At 35.8% G+C, this 15,258-nt stretch overlaps 1 protein-coding gene across 1 annotated transcript; it reads left to right on the top strand.

Moving 5' to 3' along the window:
- Positions 1-2,623: 2,623 nt before the first annotated feature.
- On the top strand, positions 2,624-15,182 carry agxt2 (alanine--glyoxylate aminotransferase 2). The gene is made up of 14 exons (XM_084387816.1): positions 2,624-2,814; positions 3,266-3,354; positions 3,465-3,655; positions 3,878-4,001; positions 5,913-6,007; positions 6,150-6,243; positions 7,270-7,363; positions 8,118-8,218; positions 8,864-8,956; positions 10,639-10,771; positions 11,786-11,874; positions 12,634-12,783; positions 14,350-14,448; positions 14,708-15,182. The coding sequence occupies exons 1-14, from the start codon at positions 2,715-2,717 to the stop codon at positions 14,807-14,809; spliced, it is 1,554 nt and encodes a 517-aa protein (XP_084243942.1). The 5' UTR covers positions 2,624-2,714; the 3' UTR covers positions 14,810-15,182.
- Positions 15,183-15,258: the final 76 nt, after the last annotated feature.

Below are 15,258 nucleotides of genomic sequence, written 5' to 3'. Positions count from 1 at the left end.
AAATAGTTTTGTTGGGTTTGCCTAAGCCATACAGTATAAATCATTCTATAATCTAACTTTGTTGATTTGTGAGTAGCATAACATTTTTTATGTCTTTGTTGTTCAACAGTCATACAGTCTCAGTTTCATGCATAATAAATCTGCATTGACAAAGTAATGCATCAATTCTTCTCAGGCAATGGCAAATCTGCTTAATGTGTGTTTGTAACAGCATCTAATTTAATGTGAATTCTCAGGACAGTGTGAAATAATATTTCAGTCTTTTCATCTGAGAGTAAGCTATCAAAGAAAAGGCATGTTGCTAGGCATTCAAGCTTTGTTACTGAAATCAGTTTTTGATTTCAATATAGCCTACCAAACCCCAATTTAATCAACAACTGCTGTATTTAAATTCAAAAACATTAGTTTGTTATACACTAAGAATATGTCTTGTTGAAATGATGTTGCTATTTTCTTTACTGTCTTTTTTGTGTGAATTCAAACAACTGGAGGTGATGAAATTAAACTTGTGATGTTAACCCATTTAAGTTGACTATAATACATCTTCTGTAATACATCCTTATTGTGTTCTGCTTTTCCATAACAAACATTATTTGTGAAAGCGCATAGCAAAACCATTAAACACATGCTCAGACTGTTTCAGGTGTGTTGGAGTGGTTATTATGAGAATGATGGCTTAAACACATGTACAGTACACCATAGAGTTCATGGAAAATATTGCTTAGTAGAAAATAATTTATTGGGCTTAAAATAATCTCACTTTTTTTTTTTCTACTTCAGCATACACTCACCTAAAGGATTATTAGGAACACCATACTAATACTGTGTTTGACCCCCTTTCGCCTTCAGAACTGCCTTAATTCTACGTGGCATTGATTCAACAAGGTGCTGAAAGCATTCTTTTGAAATGTTGGCCCATATTGATAGGATAGCATCTTGCAGTTGATGGAGATTTGTGGGATGCACATCCAGGGCACGAAGCTCCCGTTCCACCACATCCCAAAGATGCTCTATTGGGTTGAGATCTGGTGACTGTGGGGGCCATTTTAGTACAGTGAACTCATTGTCATGTTCAAGAAACCAATCTGAAATGATTCGAGCTTTGTGACATGGTGCATTATCCTGCTGGAAGTAGCCATCAGAGGATGGGTACATGGTGGTCATAAAGGGATGGACATGGTCAGAAACAATGCTCAGGTAGGCCGTGGCATTTAAACGATGCCCAATTGGCACTAAGGGGCCTAAAGTGTGCCAAGAAAACATCCCCCACACCATTACACCACCACCACCAGCCTGCACAGTGGTAACAAGGCATGATGGATCCATGTTCTCATTCTGTTTACGCCAAATTCTGACTCTACCATCTGAATGTCTCAACAGAAATCGAGACTCATCAGACCAGGCAACATTTTTCCAGTCTTCAACTGTCCAATTTTGGTGAGCTCGTGCAAATTGTAGCCTCTTTTTCCTATTTGTAGTGGAGATGAGTGGTACCCGGTGGGGTCTTCTGCTGTTGTAGCCCATCCGCCTCAAGGTTGTGCGTGTTGCTTTGCTGCATACCTCGGTTGTAACGAGTGGTTATTTCAGTCAAAGTTGCTCTTCTATCAGCTTGAATCAGTCGGCCCATTCTCCTCTGACCTCTAGCATCGACAAGGCATTTTCGCCCACAGGACTGCCGCATACTGGATGTTTTTCCCTTTTCACACCATTCTTTGTAAACCCTAGAAATGGTTGCGAGTGAAAATCCCAGTAACTGAGCAGATTGTGAAATACTCAGACCGGCCCGTCTGGCACCAACAACCATGCCACGCTCAAAATTGCTTAAATCACCTTTCTTTCCCATTCTGACATTCAGTTTGGAGTTCAGGAGATTGTCTTGACCAGGACCACACCCCTAAATGCATTGAAGCAACTGCCATGTGATTGGTTGATTAGATAATTGCATTAATGAGAAATTGAACAGGTGTTCCTAATAATCCTTTAGGTGAGTGTATATGACTTATTATTTTTATGGTAACTCTTTACAATAAGGTCTCATTTGTTAACATTAGTTAATGTATTAATTAGCAATACATTTGTTACAGTATTTATTAATCTTTGTTCATTTTAAAATACAGTTCACAGTGCATTAATAATGTTAACAAATGCAACATTTGATTTTTAATAATGTATTAGTAAACTTTAACTAAGATTAATTAATCTTATTGTTAAGTGTTATTGAATTTTATCATTGTTTATAAAATCTAATTCATGATTTTATAATGGATTTTCATATTTTAAGAAAACAATCTGGGTCTGGAACAATAAAACAATAAAAAAATACATATAAAATCACTTTAAAATTATAACATTATTATAACAAAATTATAATTGTTATGCAATAACAATGGCATACAGTATTTTATATTCTGGACATTAACTCATTTAGCATTTCGTGGATACAACCTGATAAGACTGAACAAGCTAGATTTGGCATAGGCCTACTTTTAGCCACATATTAAATGTAACAATATAAAATCCAAACGAACAGCCCTTCTCTGTGAGTGTGAAGGGCCGGACGACACTTCTCATGGAAGGCCTCGAGACAGACTTTACCCCCACACGTCATTGGTTGAGTCAGACCCTCCCCGAGCCCTCTTTGGGGAAGAATTCGCCGCTTCTCAACACTTACATTTTAGATTCGTTGCAGAAGAATTGTTCTGAAAACAGTAATAATGCATAAAGTTTGTTCTCGGCTGCACGGCCCGTCTGGGTTAGGGAAAACGGATTCGTGGAAATCAGTGAACGTTTGTGTGGAATTCCACAAAGGCGGTGGTAAGAATGCAGTGTTTTTGTCTCCACATTTAAAGTGACCGGAACATTAGTGTAAAGTTTTGCATAATTGTGTTGCGTAGGCCTATTTATACTCCGACCATAACGGTACTGTCATAACAAAAAAGTACGAATAATAACTATGCGTTTGCTCTGGTTTGAACATTACCATGCCAATACCACGGTATCTTTGATGACGAATGACTGCCCTGTCACATCTATCTATCTATCTATCTATCTATCTATCTATCTATCTATCTATCTATCTATCTATCTATCTATCTATCTATCTATCATAAAACTAGAGAGAGACTAAAGATACTTAAAAATAATACATTTTCTTACTGCTTATAGAGAGAGAGAGAGAGAGAGAGAGAGAGAGAGAGAGAGAGAGAGAGACAGACAGACAGATAGAACTATGCATTTCTAAGCACTAAAATGTACCTCTGCCCAGGTGTGCTATGCCAAAAATCAGCAGTGAAACACACACCACCTGTCCTCCCCCAGATTCCCCCATGTGACTATAAACCTGAGCCATATCAGGTAAGAGGTTAATGTCTGGGGGCATTCATAATAATTCACATGGAGAAATCAAATCATCAAATACACAGAGAAATCAATTTATCTTTAAGCATGAATGAATTCTCCTTTAGGGCATGTCTAAAGGCCGTTTACTAGAGATTAGGAAACACACCTGCAACCCCATGACCATGAAGGTCACATATTACAAGAAGCCAGTCTTCATAAACCAGGGTTACATGCAGTGGCTGTGGGATGTGGATGGAAGACGCTATCTGGACTTGTTTGCGGGGGTGGCCACCGTCAGTGTAGGACACTGTAACCCGTAAGGTTCAATTTGTTGCCATGCAACATCTTTATTTGTTTATTTCATGATTGTGCATTATAGTTTGCTTGAAATTAAATAAATGACTGCAATTAGCCTAGATTAATATTTGTGTACTTGTTTCTGCATGTCATTGCCCTGAGCTTTTACATGGGCTTAGTTTTTGTTTATGAAATGGTGTTAGTTCTAAAATCGAATCAGAAGTTTTGAATGTGGTTGCAGGAAAGTGACACAGGCAGCCGAGAAACAGCTAAGGCGTCTATGGCACACAACACCCATCTACGTGTACCCACAAATGCAGGAGTATGCGGAGAAACTTACCTCCCTTTTGCCAGACCCGCTGAAGGTATGTTTTCATTGCTGGAAGTGGAAGGTTGAGCACAGCCGGATTTCAAACTGGGGATGACTGTTTTATCTTAGGAAAAGTATTAAAAATATAATATACTGTAAATGAAATAAAATTAAATGACTAATATATACAAAAATTAAAACCATAAGCAAAATGTTATTATTAATCAATAAATAACAAAACAAATCAAAGGATCTCATCCTTATATAATAAAGAAATGATAAATATACAGAAAATTATGCTATTACATTTCATTGTGCTTTCTAATGTTGGAAATGAGATTAATTATTTTTATTGAAGATACAAAAAATAGGGAAATTGATACAAATTAAATATTGTCCAAATTCTGGTATATATATATATATATTTTTTTTTTACAGTATCCACCTTATTTTGCAACGTGAAAGTAAGCTATTTTTTGGATACTTTTGATTCATTAGCCGCTATAGGTAAATATGGAGAAAATAGCACAATGCAGTAAATGGTAAAGCCGTTTGTGCTACACACCAGTGTTTTTACAATTACAACAATACATTTAAAGGGATAGTTTACCCAAAAATGAAAAGTCTGTCATTATTTACTCACCCTCATGTCGTTTCAAATCCATAAGACCTTTGTTCATCTTCAGAACACAAATGAAGATATTTTTGATGAAATCTGAGAGCTTTCTGACCCCCCTATAGACAGCAACTTCATAACCAAGGCCCAGAAAGGTAGTAAAGACGTCTTTAAAATAGTCGCATGTGTGTGATGCTGACGCAGGAGCCGGCCAATACTGAGCTTGCGTTCTGACGTAGAACCCGGAAGCGCTGCACTGTTTTACTACATGAACAGCGTTAGAGACTGACATGGAAGAGAGGAAATTGTTTGCTTTTTGCACACAAAAAGTATTCTCATCACTTCGTAACATTAAGGTTGAACCACTGTAGTCACATGGACTATTTTAACGATTGTCTTTACTACCTTTCTGGGCCTTGAAAGTGGTAATAACGTTGCAGTCTATGGGGGGTCAGAAATCTATCGGATTTCATCAAAAATATCTTCATTTGTGTTCTGAAGATAAATGGGTCTTAGAACGACATGAGGGTGAGTAATTAATGACGGAATTTTCTTTTTTGGGTGAATTATCCCTTTAAATAATATGGTAAGAAATGCCAGTTTGCGATATCAAGCTGCATAAGCCGTTTTAAACAGCTAGAAATAACTGGAAGCGAATGACACCAGAAGCTCTAACGTTAAAAATAAGGTGGATAAAGTGGGTCTTTAAACATTGCAATATATAGCGACCTTTATATCATAGGAAAGGGACTTTTTTAAATATATATATATATATATATATAAAAAGAAGGAAAAATGAATTAATATTTTTATTCAGCTAGGATGCATTAAACTGATCAAATGTGACAGTAAATACATTTATAATGTCACAAATGATTTATATTTTAAATAAATGCTGTTCATTTTTTTATTAATCAAAGAACCATGAAAAAATGTATCACGGTTTCCACAAAAATATTAAGCAGCACAACTGTTTACAACATTGATAATAATAAGAAATCAGCATATTAGAATTATTGGAATGATTTCTGAAGGATCATGTGACACTGAAGACTGGAGTAATGATGCTGACAATTCAGCTTTGACATCACAGGAATAAATTACATTTTAAAATACATTCAAATAGAAAATAGCCATTTTAAATGTTGATAATTTCACAGTATACCAGTTTTTACTGTATTTTAGATTAAAATAAATGCAGCCTTGGTGAACAGAAGAGACTTCTTTCAAAACCATTAGAATAACTACCTACTGACACAAAACTTTTAAATGATAAATGTTTGCATGCAGAAAATGTTAATACTTTACATATATTTCCCTTTGTAATATTGTGATGGTCTTTTTTTCTAGGTTGTGTATTTTACCAACAGTGGCTCGGAGGCTAATGACCTTGCAGTGCTGATGGCCAGACTTCACACAGGAAATTTTGACGTCATCACTCTCAGGTGATTGAACTTATTTGCCAATAAATCTTTCCATATCTGAACAAAAATGGAAGACGAGGGCAATCTGTTGGTGTCAGCTCAAGCAGCCCTGTTCAACCATAGATACAGTAAATCACTGCATCATTTGTGTTTGTGTGCGCAGGGGTTCTTATCATGGTGGCAGTCCACAAGCGACAGGTCTGACGTCCAACGCAGATTACAAATATCCCATCCCCTCTTCTCTGGGCTGCCATAATGTACATCTCACACCCACACATCTCTCCTTCTGTCAGCTACCTGCTTTATAATGTGATATTCCTCGGTATCATGTCCACAAACCAAATTATAAGAGGAAACATCAGAAGTTATTTTGGTGTATGTGTTTAATGCAAAAGTAACAGAATTACTGTCAGACCTCATGAGGTTTGAATAACAACCCAGTACATAAGATGATATCTGTGGAAGCTTGTTTCCGCCTTGGAATAAAACAAATACAGAAGGTGATTGCAAGTTTTTAATCTCACAATTCTTACATATTTATTTCTCGCAAATGCGAGTTATAAAGTCCGAATTGCAATATAAATGCGCAATTCTGAGAAATATAGCTGCAATTCTAAGAAATAAAGTCAGAATTGCAAAATATAAACTTGAAATGTAATTATAACATTTATCTCGCAATTGCAAGCTTTTATCTCACAATTCAAACTTTATAACTCACAATTGAATTCTGAGAAATTGATATTTATGGAACCTGTTTCCACTTTTGTGTTGAAAAGTCAGAATTGTGATATAAAAAAAATATAAAAAAAATCCTTTTGTATTTTTGTTTGTGTGGCGGAAACAAGCTTCCATAATTATCTGACCCATACAAAATATTAATATATTTTATTTCAGCATTTTATTTAATGATTTAAGTGCCATTGCAAAAAGAAAATAAAGGAAAAAAAGAATCCCAAACATTTTCTTAGACAGTGCTTTTTCTTTTTAAAAATCAGTTTATATATGAAGTTTTTCTTGAATTAAGTTTATTTTTCTTAGTTGCAAATAGTTTTTTTCTTGGTTTAAGCATAACATTTAGTGAGGTTTATAATTTAATTTAAACAAGAAAAAAATGTAAAGTCCGATTCTCAAGTAAAAAGAAAAGAAAGAAAAAAAAGAATTGAGAATATAGTGCATTTTCATATTTGAAAAGCAGGTTTTAAAACTGTATGTGTTTGAGTTGTGAGATCTGCCTTGCAAAACTTTGTGAGTTTTATTTCCTATGTGGGTTGTGTTCATTGTAGACCATGTGTCCCGATGTGTTCAGCGGCCTCTGGGGAGGAAGCCAATGTAGAGACTCTCCAGTTCAAACCATCCGAGAATGCAGCTGCTCCCCAGGTACAAACACACACACACACACAAACACACACACATTAGCATAATGAGAGCATATCATCAACTTCTACTGTTTTTATATAAAGCTAATAATATATTAGAAATCGACAGCCTAACCTTAACCCAAACGTAACAAATATATATACTATAAATATGGTCACACTTTAGATTAGGGTCCAATTCTCACTATTAAAGAACTATTACCTATGACTTTTGCCTCAAACTCCTAATTACTGCTTATCAATAGTTATTAAGGTAGTTGTTAAATTTAGGTTGGATTAAGGAAATGTAGAATAAGGTATTAATATGTGCTTTATAAGTACTAATAAACAGCCAATTTCCTAGTAATATCCACGCTAAGAAGCAGCTAGTTAATATTAACCCTGACCTATAGTGTTACCATAAATATATTTATGTTATATATACTATGTTACTGAAAAAAAAAAACAGATCTTCAAAATTAGTGATTCCCTGTTAAATACTGTAGCTAAAAAATATTTGTTTAAAGCACAAGATATGATTGTCTCATTAGGTCAAAAAAATTCCCAGCATCCAGCATCAATAAGAACATTCTAGCAATGTGCTTAAAACCACTCAGAACATCTTAGCAACACCCTGGCAACCACTCACAAGGCCCTAGCACTGTGGCAGCAAGTTCTGCACAAGCACCACTCGCATTTTCATCAAATCTTATTTAATTGTTAGCACAAATGTCATGCATCATTGATTGCGAATCTCTGTTTCTGTCTGTTCTCAGGTCACTGTCAGGCCAATGATATGTATATCAGTCAGCTCAAAGAGATGCTTGCTACGACCGTTTCCAATCGTGTTGCTGCCTTCTTTGCAGAACCCATCCAGGTTTTATTACACCATACATTACAATACTCAACAACACTCATACATTAAACAAACAAATGCTCTGAAATTATAAACTGCGTGTCCTAAAAGATCAGCACTGAAACTGCTGTAGTTTAACATACTTCAACTAACACAGTTCTTGTCCAGTTGCAAGTATTGAGTAATTTGCGTCGTTCAAATGATAAGTGGCACTTTAGCTGACAAACAAAACCACATCCATTACCCAGCACTTTGCTAAAAGATGTAATAAGTTAGTTAGTACAACATAAGTGCTCGCATTTTCAAAGCAGGATGTCAGTATTTTGCTGTATTATGATATATTGTAGCACAGCCTAGTTAATGGAAGATTGCATTTAATGTTTATAATTATCTAAAATGATTCTGATCAGCAAGTAAAGTCTTCCATTTTCATCCAAGCGTAATTAAATAAACAGGCCAGCAGCATCCATGGAAGTAAAGTCTGTCAATACTTTACATTCTGTCTGCATTTTTATATTTATTGCATATTTTTTCCAGCCCTGACTAAAATCAACAAATATGCGATATGTTAGTGTACGGTTATAAAAACAAAATTCCACTAACAAGCTCATTGCCCTCAAATATTAACATGTGACAAGTTATATCATGATTTTCATCTTTCTGTAGGGTGTTGGTGGGGCTGTTCAGTTTCCAAAAAACTACCTGAAAGACTCCTACCAGCTTGTTCGGGAGAAAGGAGGAATCTGTATAGCGGATGAGGTCTGAAGAGTTTGCTAGTAAATCCTATTCTGTACATCAGTGAAGCCAAACATGCATGATTGGTGCTTCAGATAGTAGAGATGACTCAGAATTATCACTCTTATATTTTTTTAAAAACAAACCCTAGGCTGCATCCAAAATCGCATACTCCCCTACTATATAGTAGGCAACAGAAGAAAAAAAACGTATGTGACAAACGTAGTAGGTCTGAATTCACAGTACTAAATAAAACAGTTGGCAAAAGTCCTCAGATTACTTACTACTTCCGGCAAGATTCTGAAGTGTTCTTAAGATGGACACTTTACTATCCCATGAGGCCATGGGAGAGGATTTGTGAATGGCTGTGAAGCGATGCAACTGTAGCTGGTAGTTCACATAATAATGACAACATGGCGAATGTAGTACGTCCGGATTACTTTCATACTACCCACATTCATACTATATTGAAAATACTTTTTTAGCAGTCGTGAAGTAATTATTTAATCAAAATAAGTACCTACTCAATAGAGTATACTATTTCGGACGCAGCCCTAGTGAAGTGAATACTATGTCACTCTAATGCAGTAAACAGATATACCTGTGCTGTTTCTTAGACATTTTAATACAAAATTCGAAATAACATTTTAGACAATAACTGGACAGTTCTTGCTGAATTAAAATGCAAAATTTGCTGCATACTGCCTTTTATGTAAAAAAAAAAAAAATGTGTATGACAATCAATACATTTACAATTATTTCAGACAGTACATAACCTAATAATGCACAAGTGCTGTCCAATTGTCATCTTAAAAACAAATTGAAATGGAGGTTTAAGTCAAGTGCATTGTTGTTTACAGTAAGCATGCGTTGAGTTAAGATACCTTTTTCACAGTTCTGTATCTTAGGACTCTTGTTTTGATGTGTAGCTCCTGGACAACAAGGACAACGCCAGACAACACTGGTGTTTAAATGCACAAGATAACCAACGGCTTGAACAAGGAACAGGTGAAAGTGATTAGTAGCTAATGAGATTAATGAGAGTAACTATGGAAACAAACCAGGGACTAAGGAAACAAGGCTAACACAGGAAGTAAATCACAGAAATCAAGAGAACAGGAATTACATATCAAAATAAGAGTCCTAACACACAAAACAGGGGAACACGAAATAGGAATCATAACACTTTGTTGTATATCGTACAATTTGACAAAAGTTGTCCAGGTATTCCATGCTCACACATAATTTGCATACTCTCCAGGTATGCATACTGAAAAAAATATTACTATATTATTACTATGCAATTACCAAACAGCCCATTTCAACAGAAGAACTGTATGTCCAATGCAAAAACTGAGGTACGCAGAATAATTAATTAAAAAAAATGTTTTTACACAAAAACACTTCCAAAATTTGATCAATTGTTTTATTTTGTTTTACGCCTTCGTGATATGTAAATACTTGCTTGATTCCTGCACTGCAATAGTTTTTGGGTGTAAGTTTTACTTTGAACAATTTTCACTGTAAATTGCTAGTAAATTTCACAAATAATAACAAAGAAATGGCAAGTGACACAGTGAATTAAAAATTAAATGTTTAAGTATTTTCTTGAAAAACATATTCCACTAATCTTTGTACTTACAACTTTGAAAAATCACAATTACAGTGTGAAATGTTTTTTTTTGTGGTATTTTTGGTTCTTTTAGGTCCAGACTGGTTTTGGCCGCACAGGGAGCCACTTTTGGGGTTTCCAAGGACATGACGTCATTCCAGACATGGTTACCATGGCAAAGGGCATTGCGAATGGCTTCCCGATGGGGGCTTTAGTCACTACAGCAGGTGAGGCTAGTGCCTATTACTGTTAAATCAGCCAAATTCTGATGAACTTATTGTGTGTTTTGCTAACTTAAGCTATCAATGGGTTTTTAAAATGTATTCTGTTTTAGCAAGTTTGTGTTCATAGTCTAATTGAACTGCCTTTAGACATGGAGATACACACACACTTACCCCTGGTTTCACAGACAGGGCTTAAGACTAGTCCTAGACTAAAATGTAAGTCTGAGCTGTTTCCACTGAAATAAACTTGCACTGACTGATCTTAAAAATATATCAGTGCCTTTTTAGTTTCAAGATGCACATCGGTAATGTTTTTTTTTCTAAGCATGTTTATAAAAATTACTTAAATGTCCTAATTGATCTATGGTCTAATCCTGGCTTAGTCTAAGCCCTGTCTGTGAAACCGGGCCTTAGAGTCTTATTCTTCAAAGTTTAATGAGGGGCTATGCAGAAAAGGGAACGGTGAAACAGGAAGCAGCGCTATGAATTTAAGTTCCCTCATGGCAGTCAATTAAAATGTTATCCGAACAAAATGAACCACAAATTATAAATTAAATCTCTCTCATGTAGCATTAATAGGCTCAACGTTGTGTTCACCTCACCTCACCTCACGCTCTGCGTTAAATGCAGGATATTCTTTTTTTTAAGAAAGTTTTATTTGAGATAGCGCTCCTAATGTGGTACCACAGGTCCACATTCACCTCATTCACACATGTGGATCAAATAATGAGTTCAGTTCCTCATTAGTCCCCACATACTTGAACGTTGAAAGCAGGCTGGAGTGCCACTGCTCACTGTCCTATTTTTTCATTCACTCTAATTGGTCCTCTGGCTCTCGCTGTTCGCTCTTCATCCTGTGAGAAGCTGAGAGAGAGAGAGAGAATTGTGTTAAGTCACATACACCCTGAAAAGTTTGAACGCATCTAAACAATACATTTCTGACAACAAAATAAATAAAACCTAAAAACTTAAAGCATCTTTTCAGCATTGATGTCATGTGATTTGCGTATTTTGCAGAGATTGCCAGATCATTTGCGAAGGGAGTTCATTTCAACACATTCGGAGGAAACCCATTAGCCTGTGCAGTCGCCTCATCAGTGCTAGATGTAAGTACAGATCATTTGACTTTTTAGTGGTTAGTACTGTATACTGTTAGTTTTATTTATTTCGTGATAAATTATAAACTAGAACAAAAATAAAATAAGAGATGTGGTATCGTGGTAAATAATTATTATGGTATCTACGTAGTTATGAGTGAGTAAACAGTGCTAGGTATAGTAACTGAATACATTTATTTATTGATTCTCCCTAATTCTTAAAAATGCCTACTGCACACTCAGAGGATATAGATTGAGAAAGTCTTCCTGTTTTGGAATTGCACACACCGGCCACTAATTGGATTTAGAGAAATCATTTCACTTTGAAGGAGACAAAGTTTGCAATTGAAAACTTTGCAGTATAAACTCTATTCAACCCTACATTTCTATCTATGTGATAAATGAGTTAGGTCAAAGTAATCTAAATGTAATCAAAAAATAGTCAGAATACATTTATGTAAAAAGTTGAAAGCTAATAGATTACATTACTACCTAAAATTTGTTTGTCATGTAATTTATAATCAGTAACGACTGATTAAGTAATCTACCCAGCACTGATTATAAACTACTACAATAATGTACATCATAAAATATCTGGTATCAGCAATAGTGAATACATAAAATGTCTTTTTAAATGAGATAATAAATAAACTTGAACAAAAATCTAAATAATAGTATAATGATGGATGGAACTGCATTATTTGAAGTATTATATGATTCATACTAGCTAATAAATACTTGAAATTGAAAGCTGTATGTTGCTTTCAGACAATAAAAGAAGACAAGATGCAGGAGAACAGTGCTGATGTGGGGACATACCTACTGACCGAACTGGCCAAACTCCGGGAGAAGTACGAGATCATCGGCGACGTGAGGGGAAAAGGTCTTCAAATCGGGGTGGAGATGGTCAAAGACAAGGTGAATGAATGAAAGTTACATGCATTTAATCTGTCTGCTTCACATACATCCAAAAAAAGATTATCTACAATAAATAGGTGTACTTAAGACCTGCTGTATATGATTGGGATTAATAATTTGTAAGAATACAAACCATTTATCATTATCTTTATATGATATCATATCTTTATATGTTACCCTATCTTAAAAAGAATGAATGAAGCGAGTCTATACATTTATTTGTTATAGAAACTAGCCTACATTTCTGCCCAATGTCAGCAAGTATCCGCAAGTACAAACTCCCCAGCTTACGAAAACAGCATGGAGTACATATTTGTCAGCTGAAGGATCTTTAGTAAAGACATTTCGTTCCACCTGAACTCATGCCTTGAATACACAAAGACATCTGGCGGTACACGTGTCCCACTGTGTACAGCTTTAATGATGGAAACTGCCTCTCATCTGATGCTGTAACCTCACTTTTACCTTTCAGGTATGAGTGCATTAAGCACAATCTAGTGCAGCTTTTCTTTTAAAAGGAGCTCAGAATAAAATTCATGAAGAGACAAATGCAGATAAAACTACATAAAAAACAACACGCTTCAGCTTTAAATGTCTTAAACCCTCTTGTTTTGTGAATGTTAATCCCAATGACACCTCAGGCTTTTGCTCGCTTCAGAAATCAGTGTGAAAATCCTTAAGCTTTGTGATTGTGCACTCACTTCATTAAACTTTATTTGCAGAGCAATCATGGTTTCTTGACCTTGAGGTACGAGAAGAGTCGAATGTAGGAGTTACTTTAGCTCCAGATGGAATAGTTAATGATTCAGAGTGTTTGTTGTGAGTGTATGTCATTTTCCTCACAGGGAATGAGCAACAAAACTTGTTAGTCATTAACTACAGCAGATAGCAATGAGACAGCATGTTTGAACATTCCCAGAAATACACTCCGCTCTCTGCCGGAGTTAAAAACACCCAGCGAACCTCTCTCACCTATGGTTATTTACTGGAAACTGTGTATAGAAAGATAGTACAGACACACAAAGTACGCTTCAGTGACATTTCAGCAGATTTCCGTGCTATTAAAATGGAAATTCACTGAGTGGAAGAAGTACTCAAAAAAGAACATTCACTCAAAACATTCATTTTCTAAAACCTATTTGACTTTCTTTCATTAAACATGAAAGGAGATATTTTGCTGAAAGTCAAAGCTGCTGTTTTCCATTTAATGAAAGTGGAAGGTGACTTTAGCCAAGCTCCAAAAAGCACTGTAATATTGGTTCATTTCACTTTCACTTTCTGTGTCTGTGCGTATGTGTAAAACAGAGCAAAGATTGGAGCTTGGCAGTACTTTATCACTTTAATTATAATTACTTTATTTCATTTTTCCAAACATCTCCTTTAAATACCAACAAAAGAAAGTCACATAAGTTTGGAATGACATGAGGGTGAGTAAATGACCGACGTTTCATTTTTGGGAAAACTATTCCATTCCATTTTCTAACCAAAAACATGTTTAATCAAGCAACATACTTGAAATCGCTCTCTTAAAACCCACTTTGAGATTTCTCTCAAACCCATGTCTAGGTCACCAGAGACCCGCTCCCTCGAGAGGCCATGGCTGAGATCTTCGAGGACACTAAAGACATGGGCGTGCTGATTGGAAAAGGGGGGCTGTACGGACAGGTAGGCGAGGTGACAGGGTCTATATGTAAAGTGATTCGTGCGGAGATGGAACATGAATGCATGAGGTGTATAGCTGGGGATGTTGTGCAATGGAAAAGGTATTCCAGGGATTCGCTTCGGTCCTGTAGTGGCATGGTCGCTCAGTGCCTCAGGAATCCTGCTTGTCTGAACTTATAGAAATAGTTACAGTAAGCAATGAATGTAAACTTAAGGGAACAGTTCACCCCAAAAAGATAATTATTTTTCTTCCCCCACCCAGACGTTCAGGATCAAGCCTCCTATGTGCATAACTAAAGACGACGCAGACTTCTTCCTCGCTGTATTCAACCAGGCAGTGCTCAACTACATGGAGAGAAGATAAGACATGCAGAGCATGATGAAGACACATTGGCTCACATTTTATCTGGAAAATGTCACATTACAGAACAGGTCTGGACAGTTAATCTAAAGACCACTAAAGGCAACTAACACATTCTTCACACCTTGCGTCAAGAACGGTTCTTATCAGTTACTGATTTGAGTACACTATACTTCAGAAACGTAGCACTTTCACTATAAGCACGTATTCACTATAAGGTACTTATAAGCACTTGACTGACTATCTAACACCAGATCTTTTAAGAAGTTTCAAAAACTGGGACCAGTTCTATTCTCAAATCTTTTTGGAGACATGGAGAAAAACATGAATAATTCTAGTCATCTTACCTTCATGTAATAAAGTAATTTAACATTTATTTGGTATATTAAAATTATTTCATTATATATTTGAAACTATTGTCATCTCAACATTATCTTCTAACAATACACCAT

Source organism: Rutilus rutilus (assembly GCF_951802725.1).
Source record: "Rutilus rutilus genome assembly, chromosome: 18".
Lineage (NCBI taxonomy): Eukaryota > Metazoa > Chordata > Actinopteri > Cypriniformes > Leuciscidae > Rutilus > Rutilus rutilus.
The sequence above is the reverse complement of the archived record's forward strand: the minus strand, read 5'-3'. Positions and strand labels throughout refer to the sequence as shown.

What these genes read in the sequence shown, in the direction of transcription:
- agxt2 (XM_084387816.1), top strand. Translation starts at nt 2,715, where the DNA reads ATGCATAAAGTTTGTTCTCGGCTGCACGGCCCGTCTGGGTTAGGGAAA. An exon ending in GAATCTGTATAGCGGATGAG is followed by an intron (nt 8,957 to 10,638) that starts GTCTGAAGAGTT and finishes TGGTTCTTTTAG; the next exon opens with GTCCAGACTGGTTTTGGCCG. An exon ending in AAGGGGGGCTGTACGGACAG is followed by an intron (nt 14,449 to 14,707) that starts GTAGGCGAGGTG and finishes TCCCCCACCCAG; the next exon opens with ACGTTCAGGATCAAGCCTCC.